The sequence below is a fragment of the Delphinus delphis genome, chromosome 2 (assembly GCF_949987515.2).
Source record: "Delphinus delphis chromosome 2, mDelDel1.2, whole genome shotgun sequence".
Taxonomy (NCBI): Eukaryota; Metazoa; Chordata; class Mammalia; order Artiodactyla; family Delphinidae; genus Delphinus; species Delphinus delphis.
Genome location: NC_082684.1, coordinates 27,453,789 through 27,477,303, shown reverse-complemented (window position 1 = coordinate 27,477,303; position 23,515 = coordinate 27,453,789). Strand labels below are relative to the sequence as shown.

General features: G+C 40.6%; 1 protein-coding gene across 7 annotated transcripts in view; it reads left to right on the top strand.

Annotated features, from left to right (window-relative positions):
- Positions 1 to 23,515, top strand: part of TTLL5 (tubulin tyrosine ligase like 5) — a 305,725-nt gene that overhangs the window by 36,874 nt on the left and 245,336 nt on the right. For all 7 annotated transcript variants that reach the window (XM_060004157.1, XM_060004152.1, XM_060004154.1 and 4 more), the window contains exons 7-12: positions 3,811 to 3,893; positions 10,666 to 10,735; positions 11,177 to 11,261; positions 20,515 to 20,616; positions 22,428 to 22,519; positions 23,290 to 23,397. In XM_060004157.1, the coding sequence (XP_059860140.1) occupies positions 3,811 to 3,893; positions 10,666 to 10,735; positions 11,177 to 11,261; positions 20,515 to 20,616; positions 22,428 to 22,519; positions 23,290 to 23,397 (540 nt within the window). The remainder of the gene's footprint in view (positions 1 to 3,810; positions 3,894 to 10,665; positions 10,736 to 11,176; positions 11,262 to 20,514; positions 20,617 to 22,427; positions 22,520 to 23,289; positions 23,398 to 23,515) is intronic.

Sequence of the window (23,515 nt, the reverse complement as noted above, 5' to 3'; positions counted from 1 at the left end):
GTTGGGGACCGCTGACGTAGAGGAAAAGTGTTGAAGGGCAAGAGGAGTGTCACATTTTGGACCTGGTGTGGATTTGAGGTGCCTACAGGCCTCCGTGTGGTGATGTTTTGCAGACAGTTGTAAAGGCAGTTTTGAGTTCTGGCCAGTTATAGGCTCTGGAAGTTGCAGATATGGAGGTGGATGTTACTACCAAGGAAGGGAAAAAGGAAGAGAAGAAGAACTACCGAGAAATCAGAGGGGAGAGAGACCTTGAAGATGTGAGCAAGGGAATGAGGTCCCAGAGGAGGCAGGAGAGGGTTTAGTCAAGAGCCCAAGTAGAAGGGTGAGCTTCAGGAAGCAGGGCGTGTCTCTCCCTTAAAAGGAGAGAAAGAAGAAGGCTAAGTGGTCATCCAGGTAACATTTGAGATGGAGAGGAAAGCAGGTGAGCGGGTTTATGTTACAGATTCCCAGCCTTCTTGGTGAGAGGGTGATGAGGGCACATACCAGGAATGAGGGGCCTAGGGATGGGTTTGGGTGTTTGAGAGGAGCAGAAAGGCATGTGACTAGCCTGTGAAAGAGCCTTTGAAAGGGAACTGATAAGGAACAGATATGAGGATTGCCTGAAGACTCTAGAGAGACCAGCCAAGGCGGATCTCATGAATTTGTATAGCTTTTTGTTCTAATAAGAGAAAACCTGAAATCTATCTCTGTAGAGACCTAGCCCAGAGACCAAACACTGCCTCAAGAGATATGAAAGCCTGGATACTGCCAAACTGTTCCCAGTAATTAAAATGTGGGGCTTGCAATATACAGACCAGATCTTGCTAGATTCCTGGTGCCACTGTTGCTAGTGTAACAGTATATAGTACAGTCGGAGGTCTGTGACCCCGAAGAACCTAACTAAGAATCTTGCCAACTGCAGCCACTCCCCAGCTGTGGACAGCTTTCTAAGCAGGGAGAAGGAAACAACAAGGAAGGCAGGGTGGCGCCAATATCAGAAAAGCAGAACTTTCCCCCAACGCCCTGGCAGATTTCTGTTTACTTCTCACTGCCCAGAATTGCATTCTCTGGTCATCTTTAGTTGCAAGAGAGACAGAAATAATTCTAAGGAATGAGCAAAACTTTAATGTCAGCCAGTTAATTTCAGATGACTGGATTTCAAAGTAATCAGTAAAATTTATAGAATCATAATAGTAGGATTATGAGAGATCTCATAATTCAAATGACTAAACCTCTCATTTTAAAGATGAGACTGGATAATTTAAGCAAATTGCCCGGAATTAGAAAAGTCAGAATTAGAACTCAGATCTTCCTACGCCTGGTTCAGTGCTCTTTCCATTAGATTGAGCATGCTGCCACCATAGGACCTGGAAGGCACCAGAAAGAGTTGCAGGCCCTGTCTAGTATATCTTCCTCCTGACAGGCTGCCAAGCTCTTTGCCTTGCTTTGCTTCTGACCCACATTTTTGGAACCTGTGAAAGAAATCAATCCTTGTTCTGAAATACAGCAAATCAAGGAGAAAGGCTTAGCATGAAGACACTGTTTTTGATATTTAGAATTTCAAGAACATGATAAAAGTGAAGCACCAGAAACTTCTGATAAGCCTAGTCCACAAAGTAAGATTTATTAAACGCGTTAGATGGCAGAAGTTGCATTTAGCTAGATTTTCCCTGTTCTGAAAACGAGCATTTTCTGCGTCCGTTTGTCACCACAGGGGGTACCATCTTCAGACAGGTCTGGTCATTTTCTTCGGCATTGCTGTATGTAGCTCCCTCACTTCCTCTTTGTGAGCTCGGTGTGTCTAATTACTTGCTTAGGGCCTGCCTTTCTGCTGTCTTTTCACTTCTGCATGCCCCATACTAGCAAACTGCGTAACACGGGTTGGGTACTTAGAAGTATTGAATGAATGAATGAAGTTTAAAAATTTTTGTAATTTTTTTGTTTTATTTTACTATTAATTGTTCCTTTTGTTCTCAAACTATTGTATTCTCAGAATTTGGGGAAAATGGCAAAATGGAAAAAACATATAAAGTGTATATATATATACATCTATTCAGTGACTTCAGTTTATAGAGATTTAAATTGTCTTATATAAATATGCCATCTATTGCAGGAATTTAAAATTATGTAAATGATGTAGGTAATATAGTCACGGTACCCCCCAAAACATACAAAACAATAATCAGTGAAAAGCCTTTTTTCTCCTCTTTTCCTCAGTCATCCAGTTCTCCCCAGAGGTGATCAGTGTTATTAGTATTTTTACATATCCTTCTAGAGGTATTCTCTGCACTCACTGGCACATGGCTTGAGTGTGTATGTGAACAGATGGGAGCATACAATACCCAGTGCCCTGCACTTTACTTCGTAACACTCAACAGTCTCTTTGAGCTCATTCCCTCTCTGTTCCTTAATAACATTCTCATTTTGTGTGTCTGCTTAATATTTCATTATGTAGAGCAGGTGTCTGCAAACTACAGCCCTTGTGTCACATCTGGTCCTATGCCTTTTTGTATGTATCCCAAGAGCTAAAAATGATTTTTACATTTTTAAATGCTTGAAAAAAATCAAAAGAAGAATAAAATTTTGTGGCATGTGGAAATCATAGGAAATTCAGTGTCCATAAATAAAGGTTTTTGGGGGCCAGCCATGCTCCTTTGTTTACGTATTGTTTATGGTAACTTTTGAGCTACAATGACAGAGTTGAATAGTTGCATGGCCTGCAAAGCCTAAGCTATTTATTATCTGGCTTTTTACCAAAAAATAGCTTTTGCCAGCCCCTCATATAGATGCAATATAGTGTATTTAATTAGTTGATGGATGTCTTTTGCTATTAAAATGCAACACTGAATAATCTTCTACAAAGAATGTTCCAGTATGTGTGAGTAGGACCAGAGAATACATTCCCAGAAGTGGAGTTGCTCACGGAGTTTTACATTCTGTGTGGCACGTGACATTTTTTTCTAATTCTGTGAGGTCACATCAAGGGAAAAAGCAGGGGAGGGTGGCGGAGAGAAGACAAGGAGGTCTTCTTTCTCTCCTGGTGAAATGGTTTGTGGCACCGACACAAATCAAGTTCCTGTTGGGAGGCCTTGAAAAGACAGTTTGGCTCCTATCAGAGGGAGAGTCCTTTGTCTCTGCTTCTCTCTCGTGTCCACTGACCTTCCCTAAGTGGAGGCCGGAGCCATCTGCAGGCCTCTGGGACTCCTCATATTGGTTGTGTGTTTTCTTTTCCTATGACCCAAAGGTATTTAAAGCGTAAACCTGAACCTGCGAAAGGAACAAAAGTAAAGGGCACCTTTTAACCACTCGTCAATTATTGTCCTACCTTTCCACTCACCTTGTTTTATTTAAGGCGATTTTTTCTTACAAGCTCAGAGAAACTGCTTGAGGAAAGTAACCATATTAGGGGATCTGGCCTTTGACTCGCGTTGTCACCGTCTGCAGTGTGAGCCTCTGGAGGTCCTTTAGTTAAAGGAGGCGAGGATATCAAAGATTCGTGAAGGTTGTTTGTGACAGTAATAGACGAACATCCCGATATTTGCCTTATTTTGTCTTCATCCTCTCATTCAAGAGGGGAAATGGTGGAAGAAATATATTATGTAATATTGCTGTCTCTTCCTCTCTTTCCTTTCTCTCTCTTTCTCTGTTTTCATTTTTAAGGCTAGTCCAAAAATACAGGTTATTTTAGTTGCTGTCCTCCACTTAGAAATTTGGAAAATTCTTTGGGTACCTGAGTAGATAACTAGTGTTAAAATTTAAGATAATAAACTCATGTCCCTTCTTTCTCTTTGTTTCTTTCTTCCCTGTTTTGTCTCCCAATATTTTGAGCAGATTCATATTCAAAGGACCGGGGACCTTGGATAGTAAAACCAGTGGCCTCTTCCAGGGGGCGGGGTGTCTACCTGATCAACAATGTAAGTATGCAGCGGGTGGCATACTTCGCTCCGTGTTTGTTCTTCCCTGCTTCACCCTTTGTCTTAGCTACTAAATCTGCATTCAGAAGTGTGATTTGAGGAGGGGTATGAGTCTACTGTTCACCTTACTGGCAGTAACCTCCTCCCATGCCAACAGTTACTCTATGGCTAATAAGTCACTTGATTGAATTTGGGGGGAGGACAGCCTTTGGTGTCAGCAGAAAAGAGGTACTTTTTCTGCTTTCAGCATTCTGCCTTGCTAATTCCTTGGCACTAAGCATTAATTGGTAGCACATACATTTAGTTCCTGTTGTGAGGAGAACTGTGGGTTCCTACCCTCAAGGTCATCAAGCAAATTAACCTTAGTCTGGCATGGCATCCTTGCTGCTCCTGGCCCCCTCCGTCCCCCCTCTTCTTCTTCCTCCTCATCCTCTTCTTTTTTCAAAAGTCATTAATATCTTGATTCTTTGCAAAATCCTCATTAAAAGTTGTTTTTCAGTTGAATACATATACAAAGTAAATGAAATAAAATCCCAACCCCACTCTCACTGGCTAGACTAACAACAGTAGTAACCTAATACAGTTGATTTATGTTTCTTCTTTTCTCAACTTTACATTTTGTTTCTAATTCTCAGTTTGATATTCACTGCACTCATATCACCCCCTACCCTTCCTTCCACATTACATCTCTAGCTTTGATTACTTTTTATTATTTTTATATTTTAAAGGTTTATGATATTTACATTCTCTTCAGTAACTATGATTCAGTTTCTTTGCTTTATCTATAAGTTGAGTAAAAAATTTTAACTCAATAGAAACTTTACAGATGGGAATTCTGAAATTTAACCAATATTTCAGTCTGGGTCTTTGTTCATTCTTCCTCCTGGACCTTTGGTCAGCCCTTTCAATCTGGAAGCTAGTATTTTTCTTTAGTTCAGGAAAAATCATTCATTTTTTGTCTATGCTTCTGCTTCTGGAACTTCTTTTTGAGGCATTCTGGGTGTTTCCTTCGTGTCAGCTTTTCTCTCATTTTAAATTCTCTGTCTTTTCCCATCTTTACCTTCTGGATCACCAGTGGGAGCTCTGTCCATTTTATCGTTCATTCCATCTACTGTATTTCTATATTGGCGATCATAAGGTACAAACACTCTTATTTTCTCATTTGCCTTTTTTTTTTCTTTTGTGATAACAGCCTGTTGTTGCTTAGTAGATGCAGTTTGCTGGCGGGTCTTTCTGAGGATACGAATTGAAAGTGTTTTAAAGTTCTCTTTTGTTTCACCAATTTTCATGGGATCGTGGTTTTTTTTCCTGCTGTGGGGTTTTCTCAATTTCAGTGACCTTAGATGTTGAGTCACACTGATGAACAAGACTAGACTGATTCAAATTTTGACAGCTGGCCTGGGTTTCCCCTACTGTTGTGTAGGACTGATTCCCTAATAACATCTGACTGGACAGGAGGCTGACTGTGCTTTGTGTGAGGGCAAAGTGTGTTGAATGTCAGGCCGCACCTTAGGTGGATATGGGTGAGGAAGCGTGCTTCTTCCTTCCCCCTTGCCAAAACAGGGCCTGCCTGATTATGGATATAAAGGAAGAGTTGGGTGATTTCCTTCTGGGGCGGTGCTACCTTTCCTCTCTCTTCACCTTTGTGTCTGCTGTAGGGATGCAGTGGCCTCAAGTTCCACTGCTCTGTGGGATGCCTGTGCCCACCCGCAGAAGATGTCCTCCCAAGACAGTTGTTAGGTTTCATCCTGAGGGCAAAGCTTTGGTTGCTGGAGAAGAAGGCCTGTTGGCCGCACTGTTTTAAATGCTGTTTGTTATTTAATTAATTATCTGATTCTTGTCCATTGGCTCCCTCTTGCTCTTCGTGTTAGTTCACTGCCAGCATGGAACTTCTCAGAAGTCTCCTTGGGAAGATCACTCTCACCTCTGATATTTGGGGCTGGGCTTCTTCTGCTCTGTTTCCTCAACCTGTTCCTATCTTCTTTCTGTCTTTCAGGATTTCCTTAAACCTTTGGTCTTTTGTTGGCTCCTTTAACTGTTTTCTAGCTTTGTTATCATTTCAGACGTTTAAAAATGTCTACTCTGGGGCTTCCCTGGTGGCGCAGTGGTTGGGAGTCCGCCTGCCGATGCAGGGGACGCAGGTTCGTGCCCCGGTCTGGGAGGATCCCACATGCCGCGGAGCGGCTGGGCCCGTGGGCCATGGCCGCTGGGCCTGTGTGTCCGGAGCCTATGCTCTGCAGCGGGAGAGGCCACGGCAGTGAGAGGCCTGCGTATCACATTAAAAAATAAATAAATAAAATGTCTACTCTGTCCTTACGGTGGAACCCTGGAAGGGAAGAGGGGGAGGCGGATATGTCATGTGCGTGGTCGGTACACCATCCCAAATTCCCCAGTTCTCTTTCTTTTCACATGGTCTGAGCTATTTCCTATATGTGCAGAAACTAACTTTCTAAGGGGTCTTTCATATGGGAAAATCCTTAAATTCAGTCTGGACTAAAAACTCTACAGTAAATACTGATGGCCAGACCTTTCATGCTGAAGAAATATAGGATCTGGTTCTGAGGCAGTAGCTATACAGCCCCAAGCCCAGGCTACAAGTTCTGCTACCTGACCCTGGGTCACTCTGGAGGGCCTTTTGCCCTGGGTCTCTTGTGACAGAAGGCACTGCTCATAAGCCTTGGATCTCTCTTTTCTTGTCTCTCTTCTGACCTTGGTGTGAAGGCTCCTGTCCAACAGCTTTTCCTTCAGCTTTGTGCCAGGAGCTCCAGTGTTGTTTGAATCTCATAGACGGCACTAGTTTGGGTTTGGGTTTTAGCTGCCAAATGGAATTGCTATTGAAAGTCAACTGTGGTACAAGTTTGCTTTTTATTTTCTTAGACATGAGTCAAAAAGAATAGGATCTATTCCCAGCTCATCTGGGACTTTTTTCTCTTGGAATGCTCTTTTGCCCTGGTGATTTGTTATTTTAAAACCAACATCATAAAGAATAGAAAAGTTAAACTTTCTTTGGTGGGGCTGAGAACTCCATGCCCTGACTCTTCCCTGGATGCCGCGCGCGTCTCATACAGGGGGTGACAAGTCTTTAGAGAATGCACTTGGCAGGCTCTCCTTCTCCCTCCCACATCTCCCTGGGCTGACTCCCTAGAGACCCCCTGCAGAGATCAAAGTACTTGGCAGGACCCTTTGCCTGCCACCTCCCGCTCAGTGAAGCTTTGGAATGAGTCTGATTCTTTGAGGTCTTTGGTGGAAGTGCCAGACAGAAGCCTGGGAAGATGCCAGCAAGCACCAGGGGAGCTGGCAGCATGTGGACATAATGGCAAAATATTCCCACTTTTCTCCAAATCTGGAATTTTATCACCTTTTACCCAGACCTACAAACCATGCAATTAATACCCTCCTTACACACAAGGCCTAACCATCTCCTCTTTTCCATACCTGGATCCTTTCCCATGGAATATGTGACCCATTAGCCAACTGGATGAAGTAACTCTTTCCAAGGCTGCTGCCTGCTTTCCTTTTAGATTCAAGGGGGAGGGAGAGGGAGTGCTCCAGTGGAGGGTCTGCAAGCAGAGCTAGTGTGAGTGGGTGAGGGATGGGGGAGGGAGGGCAGAGTTAGGTGTGAGGGCCAAATAAAAACATCTTTCCCTGTCTTCCCACTGGAGTGAGGAATGAGAGGGCCTCGTATTAAAAATTCCCCCTAATAGTCATAACCTTTGGAAAATATCTGCAAATAGCAACTTTTACCACTATGAGAATAGGATAAAGGATAGAAGAAGGATTACTTTTACGTAATACTGAAGAGAGAGGAGTGTGAGCTCCTACAGATGGAAGCATCTTGGCTGATTGGAGAACGTGGTCTCTTAATGATGTGCTTTTTAGCTCTGAAAATACAGCATAAAGGAACAGAGTTGTGTTTGCTCCAGCTCCTGCAGTAACCGTGACTAAATGCCATATTTTCCCAATTTAGTATATTCATATAGAGGAGGGAAAAGATCTGGTGTTTTCTGATTAAGGTATGAATTTGATTTATGGAAGTCAAATTTAGTCATCCTTGTCTCACACATTATTCATGGTAAATAAAATATTAGTGTTTTCTCTGAGATTTTGAAGTATCAGGAGAGTATTTTGGTCACTCTTTTCACTCCTCTATTTGTGAATATAATTCCGTACAGCTCTCTTGTTTCTATTTGTTTATGTTTTCTTAGGTGCTCTCCATTTTTCTCATTGTTCAACAAATATTTAGGGAGTCCCTGTTGTGTGCCAGGTGCTGCCACTCCTTAAAGGCTTTTCAGGAATAGGGATCATCTCCTATTCTTATGTATCTTCATTATAAATCAGTGCACTGCTCTGAGCAGAATGGTGTGTGGCACGTCGTGAGGAATGCTGTTGAGTTGTGGAACTCAGTAAATGGAACCACATAGATACTATTGAGTTTGCAATAATAATACTAACTGATACTTCTTGAGCATCTACTATGTGCCTACCACTCTACCTTCCAAATATAATCTCACTTAGACTTTATGAGAACCCTAAGAGGTAGTTACTATTCCTTCCATAGTAAGTGAAGATTTTAACTCGTCTTGCTGATTCCAGAGCGTGCCCTCTTAACCACTGTACCAATCTACCTTATAATAACTTAACAGATACCATGAGCTTTAATCTTAAAGTTGAATTAGAAAAATGGATGGGTTTCCAACTTTCCCAACAATTCAGATTCTTGCTTTAGCATACTTGGGAGGGCAATTTGAGCTTAGAATTGACATCATTTAAAATGAGTTAATTGGGGATGGATGAAAAGGAGACAGGCTTGAAGATGTCAAAAATTTCGTTAGTTGCTTATCAGTATATTACACTATACAAAAAAACTGTACTCAAACAATTCTTTTCTTCCGTGAGCTTACAATTTAATTACTAGTGCAGATAGAAATGAGAGGTATAGACCATTGAACAAATACTAAAGTTACCGAAATAATGTAAGAGATTATGTTCTGCATAATTCAAAGGACAAATGTATATGATGAGGAAGAGAAGAGAGGAAATGGGCATGGATGTTAGATGTGTCATAGAGTGAAGACCATTACCATTGTAGTCTCTGGTTCCAAGTAGCGTTGGGTGGTTACATATCTGTTGTAGCCTGTAGGTGTTACTTAGTAGAAAAAGAGCTGCAATTGTTTAATTTTAGGTTTGGAAACCTGCAGCTTGCTTCTTTGTACTGTGATTGCATCAGTTCTTACATACTAAGCTGACTCAAAATAGAGATAGTACGTGTGAGAAACTGATCAGGAAATGGTGTGGGTCACCAAGTCCAGAGTATGAATCAGTAGTGATGTTGTAGTGTCCGTATGATGCATAGAGATGGCTTGTGAAGTTGTGTTCTGAGTCTGAGATGGCAGCAGTGGGAAATGAGAGAGGAATCTCATTATCTTGACCCCGGAGTTGCTTCTTGTGGTTGTGTATGATGTTATGGGTCACACAATTATCCTTATTTTATAACTGTAGTACTTGGGATAGCACATGCATTATTATAAAGGCAAACTTTTGGGTCTGGACAGTTATTTTAGGTCAGAACTTGTGAGAAAAGGTGCAAATAGTGCTTAAGAATTAGGCTTCTGAGGCAGACTGCCTGGGTTCAAATGGTGCTCTATCACTTACTAGCTGTGGGACTTGGAGCAGGTTCCTAACCCTCTCTGACTCTTCCCTCATCTGTAATATTTGGATGGTGTTATACCTACCATGGGTTGGATGAAGATTAAATGAAATAATACTTGTGAGGGATTAGAACAGTGTTGGCACATAACAAATCTTCAGTACATTTATTAAAATTTTTTTCCTGCAAATGTTAATAGTGTTTCTGTTGTTGCCACTATAGCTATTATCATCACAGTTATCATTATAGCCACTTCCCTTTTGGAGTTCTTTTGTCCTGTATGGATTGTGGTGACTGACAACTGATTTTTCTGTTTTAGTCTCATTTGGAATTGTTCTTCCAGATCTCTTTCCACTCTGCAGCCTCACATCTTGCACTTGTAGGTGTGCTGCCTTGTGTTCTTTTAAATTCTATATATTTGCTGTCCCTCTACTCAAACATCAAACTCTTTGCGAGTAGGGATTGGGCTCTGTGAGGGCAGGGATTGCGTTTGTTTTATTCATCACTGTATCCCCAGTGCCTTATACAATACCCATCATACTCATCATTATTTATTGTATAGACAGCTCTTCTTCATTGAAAAAAGTATTTAAAAGATCTAGTTCATTCTTTACCTGCAGTGGCATAGCAGGCACTATGGAGTGAGTCAGTGAAATATCCATCCCATTTCACAGGGAAAATGCCAGGATCCATTGTGCAAAGATCTGTAAGTTCTCTGAGCAACTTGATGAAAGCCTTCCTGTAAGAATAATGGTAGTATTCTAAAATATCCAACATGCTTTACATTTGGGAGAAAGCAAGTTTTAATTTATTTTTTAAGTAGCTTTTATTTTCTTGGCATGTAAATATTTAATATCATGTATATAAATCTTTAAAGCTGTTTAGGCTCTATCATGAGAGGTGCTGTGTAAATTTTGTTTTCTCCCATTATAATTGGATTCTCACAGTGTTTATGGAAGTGGTGTGTTATATGTCCAATTAATATATGGGTAGCTTAGAGGAAACCTTTTCTTAGAGTTTTAGTTTTCCATATTATCATTTCTAAATGGTTAAGAACTTTGCTTCTTTATTGTAAGTCAGGATTCCTTTGCATTTCTACCTTTCATTTTTCTCTTTACTCAACAGCCAAACCAGATTTCCCTGGAAGAGAACATCTTGGTCTCCCGTTACATTAACAACCCCCTGCTCATAGATGGTGAGTTGTGATTAGGTCTTTGACTGGATTGGGCTAGATCGTACTAAATTTTTCTTTTTAACGTTTTTATAGTCTTCTCTATTAAGTCTTTATTAAGCTAGTGTGGAATTCTTGGCAACTGTGGCTCCAGAGATGAAGCTGGTTCCTTACCTACCTCACGGTATTATTTTGAAGTTGATTTTGACATAATAAAAAAGAAAGTGCTTTATATGTTATAGCAGAAACAAATATATATGAAAACTGTACAATGCATGTATATATATATTTACAATGTATGGTATAATTATTATTTATCCTCAAAAGGGAAGGTGTGTGGGCAGTGTATGTTTCATGGGGAGAGGAGGACTGTCTTTCATATTTCTTTGTTACATTGTACTATTCATTCTGTAACAGAAGACAAATGAGCTTAGCTTTTCCTGTGTACCCCAATTTTTTTTCCAGATTTCAAGTTTGACGTGCGCCTCTATGTGCTTGTGACTTCCTATGATCCTCTTGTCATCTATCTCTATGAAGAAGGACTGGCTAGGTAAGAGACCTTGAGCGGAGGGTGTTTATTCGAGTTGACCCATTAAAGAGTGTATTAAGATCAGGTTGTTTTTTCTGTTGTATTCAACTCAGGAAAATAAGAGTGTCCCCAGATGGGCTTCAGATTACAGAAATCAGTCTTATCACTTCACAGTCTCTCTTGCATATCCACGCATATGAACAAGCATTTGTATGTAAACACACACCTTTCCCAGCAGGGATCCAGGGTCACATTGTATTTTCATGCAATGGCAATTGGTATGAAGATCCTAGGGCCACTGTTGTTCACAAATGGTCTAAAAAGGAAAAAAAAAAGAAATCTTTCATGTGTATACCTGTTATATACCAAGCATTTATTTTAACGCTCACAACAACCTTAAAGTCATGCATTTTTGCAGTTGCGGAAACTGAGGCTTTGCGTAAGGGAACTTGAAATCACTCCCCTGAGGTCTCCAGCAGGTGGATAGTGGAGTGGGAATTTGAACCCCTGGATCTGACTCCAGAGCTGAAGGCTTGAGCTGTTTCATGCCCTCTTGTATCTAGGGTGGACATTAGCTGCTTTTTTTTTTTCACCTACAAGTCTGTAATATATTTTACAGTGATTTTATATATATATATATAATATATATATATTTCTGTTTTTCTTGAGGTACTTCTTAAGTTTTAAGGTAGTGTGACTTACAAAATAAAGTTCAACTTATAATAATTTGAATTTTCATTTCCCATATCCATAGGATTTTACAGGTGACAGTGTTTTTTTTAGACCCTTTGAATTGTTTAAAATAAATATATAACTCTGGTGTGCTTGTGTTCTTTTCTCTCACAAAGCTAATATATATATATATATATATATATATATATATATATATATATATATATATGTATTTCCCCCACAAAACTTATATATCTATTTTACCAAAGAACTCTGAAGTTCTTTTTATGCATAGTTTTTGTATAGAGCATAGCAGTTGAGGAGGTGGTTTGCATCTGTAAAAAGCATGGCCTATATATGTTTCTGTATTTTAGGAAATGTACATCAAAGATGGGAAATACCGTGGATAAAAGAAGGCTACGTATTTAGGTGTAGGTGCTTTGAGACATATCATTGTACTCTGACAGCTGTTCTTTTAGAATCGGATTTCAATTATTTTAATTATTTTTTAGACTAAAATTTTTTGATGCATCGTGTGACTAGAGTCAGAGGGTGAGAACAGTTAACCAGATTCTACCTGGTTGAGCTATGTCTTGCCTTCACCTCTAGGTGGCAGTGACAGCATCTATAACCCTGGTCACATTCTTAACTAAGATTTGAGTTTGAACCCTGGGAACACTGAAGGCCACGGAAGCTCCCTAGTTCAGGCCTCTGGTTCCTTGAAAACTGAGGAGGGAGAAAACTAAAATATTTCTCAGTTTTTAGTTAAAGGGCTGAACCAGGTATCTGGGCACAAACTACTAATCTAATCAGATTTTCATCGGAAAGAAGTTTTCTGTAGTGTTTTTAGACACATGTGCTCTCATATTTTGAAGTATAGAGATAAAAGCTGAGTCTCCATATTATCTAGAGCAAAAAGAAGATGAAATAAGGCCTCTTACTTCTGCTCAGATGTATAAGATGCTGAGGATTTTCCATTTTGTAATATGAGATGTATCATGAGTATGAATATGAGTATCATGAGCTCCTTCACCCTTCTCCCTCCGCTCATCCTCAACCAGCTTGTCTCCTGTACCCTTCTCGGAAACCGATTATGTCCTGCCATGAACTGGACTTCTTTTTTTTTTTTTTTTGCGGTACGCGGGCCCCTCACCGCTGTGGCCTCTCCCGCCGCGGAGCACAGGCTCCGGACGCGCAGGCCCAGCGGCCATGGCTCACGGGCCTAGCCGCTCCACGGCATGTGGGATCCTCCCGGACCGGGGCACAAACCCGTGTCCCCCGCATCGACAGGCGGACTCTCAACCACTGTGCCACCAGGGAAGCCCTGAACTGGACTTCTTGAATAGGGAAAAGACCTCAAGTTTATGCTTACTGTGTCTCAAGGATATCATAGCAATATGTTCTGCAAATTATTCCAAAGGTATTTCACTCACAGTATTAATAGCCCTTGCTATTGGTAAAACTCGGCATTGTTTTAAAGCCTCAATGGCTCAGATGCAAAATGAGAACAATACTAATATTTATTATAGAACTTACTGCAGATGTGCTAGTGCTTTGGCTATTGGCTGTGTGTTGGAAGTCAGAACCCACTGAATTGAGTAACTCTTCTCTTGCCTTCAGCAGGAACTGAGTATATATATTTATATATTTTTAAAATGGATGCTCTTTCTTAGAATAATTTGGAAAACAAATTTTTAGAAATTTGGATTAAACTGTGAAACAAAAGAAAAAGAATTTTCAGGGTTTTGGCTACTTTACCTAAAAGTATAGGCGAATATAAAAGCTTTACAGTAGTACATTATGACAGGCTATTAGCCAGTCCTGCAGGGGTGCATTGCTCTGCACAATAACTTCCATGTGCCTAAGTCCCTGTGTCTTAACCACTGTGTGTCTTGGCACTCATCTCCTGCTTTTTAATCCTCAGAAGCCATTCGACTGTGTCATTACTTTCAACAATAGTCTACAGCATCTCCAGATCTGCAGCCTCTAGTAATCTTGGGTCACGTTTGTTTTAAATAGACATTACTGAAGGTAATCAGTTTGGGATGAGATCACTAGACCATTTTACTTTGAGGCTCAAAAAGGAAAACCATAATCTTTCCTAAAGAGACAGAACTGGTGGCAGTGCAATTGGTTTCCTTCTTCAGAAAAGAAGGGTCTTATCCCATATCACTTCTGTTTGGGGCCTCAGAATGCATGTTTAATGACAGAAAGATTAAGTTGATTTCATAAGACGGTTCTGTGAAGTAAGAATTTTGTGTAAATTCTTTACCTTCTTAAATTTACTAAAGAAAAAGACCCTAAATAGTTTCTTTCTAGATTAATCATTTCAGTTGTCCTTGCTTTATTAACATAGGAGGTAGAAAGACTCTCGTTATTTTCTTATACGTGGGCACAATATTGAGACGTTTTAAAAAATTGTCTTAGTGGTGTTTGAGTCCAGTGTTTGCCCCTTCCTACTTTTTGAGTTTCACGTGTATGTTACTGTTTTACACCAGCAGGGGGCGCTCAAGTTTCCAGAGAGGGGTGCTTTTCTCTACCAAAATGGTGTAGGGTTTTTTTCCTGACAGAGGTGGAATCCAAAAAGACTTTGTTCTGGATTTTACAGTTTTAGGTGGATCCAGTGTGTGGTCTAAATGATTTGACGAGGCCCTTTTTTGAGACAAAGCTAATAGCCAAATTTTCACTGAAACAGGAAAAATTAAAAGTTGAAAAAAATTAAAACAAAATTGAGTTGAAAATCAAATGTGCTATTAGAGACCCAAAGATAGGTAGCACTGTCAGCTGCAGGGAAATGAAAGTGCCCGTCCAGAGAACTGGGAGAGATCCATCCGCACGGTGGGTTGGGAAGATGGGACACTGAGAAGGCCCGGGTCAGGGACCGCCTCTCTTCTACTCAGCCATATTATTCAGTGGAAATTCAGAAGAGATCCCAAAGCATTTGTAATGCCTCTGCCTTCCTCCCCACCCCCAGTTACTTCTTCAGTAGCCTTCCTTGCTAATTAACACTGGCTCCGCAGGGATATTTACCTTTTCTCTGCTGGATTCCTGTGGTTTTGAAAGAATTCAGGTACTTGCCGGTTGCCAAGGAATTCAGATTACCTCACAGGCTGCACACTGTCCAGAATCTGCCATAGCAGCAAGAGGGGGAAGAGACACCAACAAGGGGAAGAAACCCCTCTCCAGTGCTCATTGTCACCCTCCCTGGCAGGCCCTTGCTGTTTGTGAAGTTTGAGTCATTTCTGGCTCTGAAGACCAGGGGATCAGGCTGGTAATCCCCTCCCAGACGGCTCCGCAGGGCGCTGCCTAGTCACTGCAGCGCTTTGGCAGTCTCCCGGCCGCAGCTGGCTGACAGCAGATCAGAGGGCTCTTGGGCCTCTTGTTCTCTTCCATGAGATTTTTCTGGGTCAGGCCAGGATGAAACCCAGTGGCTCCTGGCAAGGCTGCCTAAGGTGCTGTCTCTTCATCCTCCAGGCCTTTCTGGCGCCGAATGGTTACACCTGCTGAAAGATAACACATGTGCCACAGCCAGGGTCTCCTGAGAGTTGGCCTCCCTTACTTTGTACATTTGTAGTGAATGTTTGTTAGAACATGTAGCTATCAAAGCGGGGTTGGGGGGTTCGGTTTAACTGTCCTACATCTAGACTCTCCATAACTCTGACTATGGTGTCGTATTCGTAGAAGAACAAAGTCGTTTTTGAACGGGGGAAGAGAGTTCCAAAGACCCCACTAACTCTGCTTCCCTTCTTGTTTGAGTTCCATGTTGGTAAAGTTCCTGAACAAGCAACTCAGCTGTAGTTTCGGTTAGTGCTTATCAGGTGCCTACCGTATGTCTAACATTGAAACCCTCCCTTCACATACACATTCAAGAGTTTGAGACAATTATCATCATTGTATTGATTCTCACTAAGAAACATTAGAAAGCAAAAAGGAAATGTAGTTTTTGATTTAAGAATTTGATTTAAGAAAAGGTAATCTATATATATCTTAATGTGGCAAAAAAAGAGAGAAAAAGGGCATATAGTTCTCTGTTCATCATAGGTGGTGAAATAGAGCTCAGGGTTTCAGATTTACAAAGAAAGTAGGAACCCCCCCCATTCCTTTGTTCTTTTTGTTTGTTTGTTTGTTTAAAGGTCAAGGCTATGAAATTCTGTCATGAGAGCTTTTCCTAAATCTTGATTTCATTAAGAGGGAGGTTCAAGACTTAATTCATCGTGTACATTTCAGTATGTGTTAGGAGCAGTGTTTGCAAACTTGGTTGTGGGCTACCTAGTAGAGAATTACCTCTTTTAGGTGTTTCTAATAAAGAAATTGTGTTGAAGCTTTCAGACCTAAATAGGGTGAAATTTGATATGTGAAGATCTAAATCACAAGTCACAAACTTAAATGCTTACAAGGACATTCACTGAAAAGTTTGGCCCAGTGGAGACTGGAGAACCAGAGATCACATGTCCCACCTAAAGGGTATTTACTATTCATTGGCAGCAAGTCATTGATATGTGGTAGTGCTGTGGTCTGAATGCTACCTCCCGAGTTCATATGTGGAAATCCTAACCCCCAAGGTGATGGTATTAGGAAATGGGGACTTTGGGAGGTGATTAGGTCATGAGGGTGGAGCCCTCATGAATATGATTAGTGCCCTTTAATATAAGAGGCCCTGGAGGGATTCTTTACCCCTTCCACCCTGTGAGGACACAGCAGGAAGGTGCTGTCTGTCTGCCTGCATCTTGACCTTGGACTTCCAGCCAACAGAAATAAATTTCTGTTATTTGTAAGCTACACAGTTTATGCAGTTTATAGTATTTTGTTACGGCAGCCTGAATGGACCAAGACAGGTGGTATTGCCAGATCTTCTGGTTTTTTAAGGGAGGCTGAAAAATCTAGATTTTTATTGAGAAACTTTTGTTTGTAAACTTTCAATTTTGAAACCATTTCAAAGTTATGGGAAAGCTGTAAAAATAGTATGAAGAACTGCCTTTTAACTTTCCTCTAGAGACCACAGTCAAATTTGGCCATCTGTCCTGATAATGTTCTTTATAACAGAAAGCTCCAAATCCAGGATCACATGTTATATTTAGTTGTCAAGTCTCTTCAGTCTCCTTATATCTGGAACATTTACTCTGTCTTTTCTTGACTTTCATGACTTTAGCATTTTTTAAGATTTAGGCTGGTCATTTTGTAGAATGGTCCTCAATTTGTGTTTGTCTGATATTTTTTCATAATTAGACTGAGGTTATGTATTTTTGGCCAGAATGTCACAGAAGTGATGCCATGTTCTCACTGCATTAGATCCGATGGTACATGATAACTATTTAGTGGTGTTTGAGCACTTAAGACAATGTCTGGCAGATTTCTCCACTGTAAATTTACTTTGTTTCCCCCTCTGTAATTAATAAATATCTTATGAAGAGATACTTTGAGACCATGTAGAATCTCATTCTTCATCTCACTTTCACCCAACAATTTTAATATTCATTGATGTTTCTTGCCTGAATGAATTATTACTGTGATGGTGGTGGAATAATGATTTTCTAATTCCATCATTTCTTTTACTTTTATTATTTGGCATTTTACTCCCAGGAAGAGTTTTCTCTCCATCCTGTTCATTTATTCATTTGTTTATATACACCAATGTGGACTTAAGGATTCCTGTGTTATTTAATGGGTTGTAATCCTTTACTATCGTGATTTATTTTGATGCTCAAATTGTCCCAGATTTGGCCAATGGGAGCCCGTTTAAGCTGACTTTTGTGTCCTTCTCACATGTCCCCTCATTCTTTGAGCACAAGATATTTCAGGCTCATCTTCTTTCTCTGTCCCAGCCTGGAATCAACTATTTTCTCCAAGGAGCAGTGGTTGCTTTTAATGGAGGATAGTATTTAGACATACAGATCCAGGTGCTGGATATGCTCATTGTTCTGGGGTGTCTCTGCTATCAGGTCCTTGCAATGGACATACCTAGGAAATACGTGTATAGATATACGTACCTGTACACATACATACACATTTACATCTATATTTATTTCTGTATCTCTATATTGAAAATCAGGAGTTCATACAAATACCTCCAATTCTAGCTCAAAACTACAGCATTCATTCTAGCTTTTTCCCTTTCCATATTTTTTATCTTTTTTCCAACAGTGAGAAATCTGACTTCTATTATCTTCAACATATTTATTTACTCAGTTCCCTTGTATGTAGCCAGTCTCCCAACCTCCCTGTCACTACCCCATTCAGATGCCCTCCTTGTGTGGACTTTGACCCTTGTGGGGCACCACCCTGCTTAGATAACCTCCTTGTACTGCCTCTGGGCTGCCTTCCCATCCTGTCCACCATCTTCCTCACATGGGCCCTGGCTGCCACTGGGCTTCAGGAAGGAAGGTCTGAATTTTAAATGCTGGCCAAGTTAAAAAACAAAAAACAACCTTTGTAGGTTAATCAGAACTTGATTAGTAGGCCAGATCTAAGACTAATGGGACCTCTGATCTAGAAAATAAGAAGAAAATGTTGGAAAATGGTGATCAGAGCTGAATGTGGTTTGTTTAATCCAGATTTTAGTGAGAACCGTAAGCTCTTCCTGCGTTAGGAGGAAAGATGAGCATATACACCTGCCTTTCCTCTACATGGTCTTCTGCATTCCTTGTTCAGCTGACTGAAATAAAGAGTGTAGCACTTTTGCCCTTTTGGGTAACTTTTCCACTGAGCTTAGTTTTTTGTTTCTGTTTTCTCTAATTCTTACTTCTTCTTATACTTAGAAGAAATGTAACATTAATGATCTTGTCCTTCCTGAGTTTCAGAATATAAATGTCCCAGCTAAAAGGAAGACTAGGAAGAAGAAAATTTATTTTTTTTAGAGATGCAGTCCTATTGAAAAAAGGAGGATAAGAATGACAGATGTGTTGGGTACCAGTTTACAGTTAACTGCCAGGCCTTTGCCAGTCTTTTCATGTTGACCAAATTAGATCAGGTACTTGTATTTAAAAGAGAAGAAAAACCTCTTTCTCTGAAGCAGAACCTTTTCCCTCCCTCTAAATCATTATTTTGGGGGAGAGATGGCAGGTGGTATGTCACTGTGAGGTAATGTCTGGTTGAGGCAGGCAGCCTCTGTGAGGCCTGCCTGGGCCCCCTTCGCATTTCACAAGAATTCAGAGAATGACTATTTCCTGCTTGATTGGAGAATCTCTGACGAAGGAAGATTGGGATGTATAGGTAAGGTTTACCCACCACGGAGTGACATGGGTGAAGTTAAGTGATAACTGCCGGAAGTTTCTGGAAAATCTGAGGTCCTTCTCATGCATAGACGTCATGCTCATCAGACTCTTGCCCCTTAGCCATACATGCCTGGTCAACATTTTCTCTTTGTCCACATCCTTCTTCCTGGCCTCATGTTTGTTTATTTTAGTTTTGGGGTTTCTTTTTTGGTTTGTTTTTTTTATTTTTCCTTTTTCCACTCTTCTTTCTTTGGCTCTTGTAGATTTCTAGTACAGGGAATTAGGGAGCAGAGATAGTGGGTGAATGAGAAGAAATAGAGGAGAAGAAAAATTTTAAATGCTGCCCTTCAATGTGGTAAAAATTCACGTTGACTTCATAGTCTGAGTAAGCACATGTAAATAATTTGTAAATCATGTGAAAATAAACTTGTGGCCTTCCAGGATTTTTTTTCACACACTTGGTTGTGCCTGTGGGGAAAACCACTTTAGTGAAGGGTGATACGGTTAGCGTGGTATGTAAACAGGGGGTGATATTTACCATAACCGTTCGCCTCGAGTGTACTTTTGTTGATGCTGAGCATCACTGGAAAGTTTTCTCTTTCCTCGGCTACTTCCTTCAGAGGCACATATATTTTGTACTTCGGTCTTCTTTTGACAACAGTCCAGGATATCAAATTGCTGCTCTGTTTTCAGTGGGCTCCGTGTTTAATCCCCCTTTCTGCCGTCATTCCAAATTCAGGAATTAATCCACTCTACACTCGTATTTATGCTGTTCTGCAGACTTAGGCTTTGTATGCTGTTAATGCTGCCATTATTGTTCTCCTAATTTTATAGGTCAGTTCTGTTTTTTCCTGTGGATGTGAGTTCTAAGTCTTTATATTATTATGCTGTCCTTTTTTTCTTTTCGCATAATATTTTCCATAGAATGCTTTAGTACCAGGCACTGTGTAGGCACTCAGGTGTTTCCTGACAGGCTAATGTCCCATCGTCCATAGCATCCTATACACGGTTTCCTTGACTGTGAATAACTTTGTTTTCACTTTTCATCTTTCCTATCCGTCTAAGGTTCTGTATCAAAAAAGCAGCATCTCGTGGTTAAGAACGTGGGTTTTGGAGTCAGTGTGATTTGGGGCAAGTCACTTAATCTTCCAGATCATATTTTAATGTTCATATCTGTTTTAAAAATTAGACATAATGGTACCTCCTTCAGAGAATTGCTTTAATGATTGAATTAAATGTGATATTGTACATGAAACACTTAGCGTGGGGGTTGGCACTTAATAAGCACTCAGCATTTGAGGAGGATGCCACCTCCCTGCATTAACATCTCATTGATCCTGTATTTTATCGAAGCCCTGTTCCTGACATTTAACCTGTGCCTTTTCTTTCAGGTTTGCCACCGTACGATATGACCAAGGAACCAAGAATATTCGGAACCAGTTCATGCACCTGACCAATTACAGTGTGAATAAGAAGAGTGGAGACTATGTCAGGTACTGGCTGCGCCTGAGCCAGGAGCCAGGGAAGTCGGTCTCCGAGGCAGACATTGGAGAAGTGCAAAGTTAACTTGTTGCACTGGAGGAAAACTTTACGCTCATATCCATGTAACTTAGAGCTATTGGAGTCATTTCATGTAGTTCTGAGGCTTACCTGCTACAGCTTCTCTATTGCTTGCCCACCTACAATGTCCCTTTTCTCCACCAAAATATGCCTTCCTTCCCGAGTTTCGTCTGCCTCATTGTCAAGTTCCCTCACTTGACTTAGAGGTAGGAATTTTATAGGCATATGGAACTTTTTCGAAGTCAAGAAATTAGGTCATTTCGGCACTTGGCAAAATGTATCAAAAGCTTCAAAAATGCTTGTGCCCTTTGACCCAGTAATTCTGTTTCTAGGAGCTTAACCTTAAGAAATAAAGGACTTATACACAAGATTAGAAACAAGAATGTGCATCACTGTACATTGTCAGGTGGAAAAAGCAAGTTACCACACAGTACATGCAATTTAATTTCTTTTTTGAATATGTAAGATAACTAAAGCTGTTTTTTCCCCCCCGAGGGGGTGTGGGAGAGAAGAAAACTAGAAGGATATATCTTAAAATGTTAACAGTCTTTAACTATAATGGATGGGATTTTGGGTGGGGGATGTCTGTCTTCTTCTCTGTACTTTTATGTTATTTCCTAAGTTTTTCTAAAAGAAACACTTTTATGATCGGGGGGAAAAACGTTAGGAATAAATTAAATAAAAAAAGAAATGAGGCCATCTCAGAAAAAGATTCAGTGGAACGGAGTACCAGCCCAGCTGTGTGGAAATATTCTTTCTGCTGTGTTTTCTTTCATCCTGATAATTTTGCCAGAAACTGGAAAAATAAAAAAGAAACCCAAACAGTTACTTTCTACTCAGACTAAAAATAGGTGCCTAGAAGGTCCAAGGAAAAAAAGAAAGGAATCTGGAAGTGATGGCATAGTTGCTGAAGCTATATAGATTTCATTGCGTGTCCTGTGACCGGTGTTAGGAATTGGTTGAAGATGCAATATCTTGCACTTTGGAAGATGAGCAAAGATGCAGCTGGTGGGTTGCGGGGTGGTGATAGAGAATAAGGGGGCAGCTGTAAAATACAGGTTTCAGATTGCAAGACCCTTCCAACAATCTGGGAATGTGCCCTGTTTGCCACTTTGTTGCTGTAGTGGTGGTGTACTTCATTACTTCTGTTGTTGCTCTAGTGCATTCTCCCTTGGGTGATACCTCAAAAGGTATCCAAAAAAGCCGTGTCTATCACTAGATAGAAGGGAGCTCGCTTCAGAGGCCAGCGCAGTTCTGTCCAGGGTTAACTCATTAAAATGCTGCGCTACATTAGCTTACTAGCCCATCTAGACTCAGTTCTGGTCTGAAAATGGCATTAGAGGCCGGTTTGTGGGCTCATGTGACATTTACCTCAAAGACAAGGTTAGTATCCCCAAGCATTTCAATGTGTTAATGTTTTGTAGCCATTCTTAAATTTGTTTACATTCTCTCACAAATTTCTTCTACTGGTTCATGATGCATAATTGTTTGGTTAAGGAGGAATTTGCCTTCCTTTCCCCTACCCACCTCATTAAGGCAAGTTATATGCATTTTCATTTCAATGGAAGAAACTAGTACAAAAGCGTATATGACAAAAAGGACCAAGAAAAAGTGGGTGAGTGGAAGTCAGCAAAGGGAATATTTTTCTAAAGACCGATAAGGAAAGAAGGCTATTTGTAAAAAATCTTGTTTCTAGAGCCAGGCCTAGTTGCATATGTGACATTGATTCATGAATTTGTTTTAGTTGTGATGATCCGGAAGTGGAGGATTATGGGAACAAATGGAGCATGAGTGCTATGCTTAGGTATCTGAAACAGGAAGGCAAAGATACAACTGGTGAGTACCAGGGCTTTTTCCTTTTTGACTTCTCTTCTTCGTATAACTGTACTATTATCTCTAACCAGGAGTCATTCTCTCGAATTCTAATAGTGTTGCTGAGATGTCTGATGGGATCATTGTTCTTGGTGTTAATTTTTCCTGCCCTTTACAAGATGGAGAACAACAGGCTTACTTACCATGGCTCCCCAAATCCCTTCTCTTGTTTCTAGTTTGGAAGACAACTTTTTCCTTTAGTTTTTAGGGAATTTATCCTTCTTGAATGTCGAACTGCTCACTAAAATATGGTCAGCTTTTTACATAACAAATTGTCTATCTCCATATTGGCCCTGAGTTCACATTTTCCTAAGGCAATCTCTTTCATTCCTGCTTGATGAATTGGAGAATGGACAGTGTCAAGTTTGAGTACAAAGGCTTGGAATCAAAATGGACACTGTCGCTGAGCCTTGAGCAGAATGGGAAGCAGTGTGCCGAAAGGCCTATCTCAGTCCACAAAGGGAAGGGTGAGAGGAGGAGAGTGAGAAGCGGGGAAGGCTCCTTTTCCAGTCTGTGTCTATCTCTTGTCATAGGAGACCACTTGAGTACATCCCCCAGCACCTCCATTCTTGCCTGTGTCCCTCTGTTCACAGACATGCCTTCTCCTGGAGCACCCATTTGTAAGACTGCCACATGGAGACTTCTTTGAATGAGCACATGTGCTGTTATAATTATATTGTGTTCTGGAATCCAGTCCTAATCCATGCATTATAGTGGTTTTTTTTCTTTTGTAGCATTGATGGCCCATGTAGAAGACCTGATCATTAAGACTATAATCTCTGCTGAACTAGCTATTGCCACAGCCTGTAAAACTTTTGTTCCTCATCGCAGCAGTTGTTTTGGTAAGGAGACTCAAGAAGCTTAACATATTTTGTGAAAAGGGGCTTGGGAAATTGGGATGGGATACTGGGGTAGAGAGGCTTAGTGATTCTACAAGAGTAAAAGGTATGTGGTGGACTT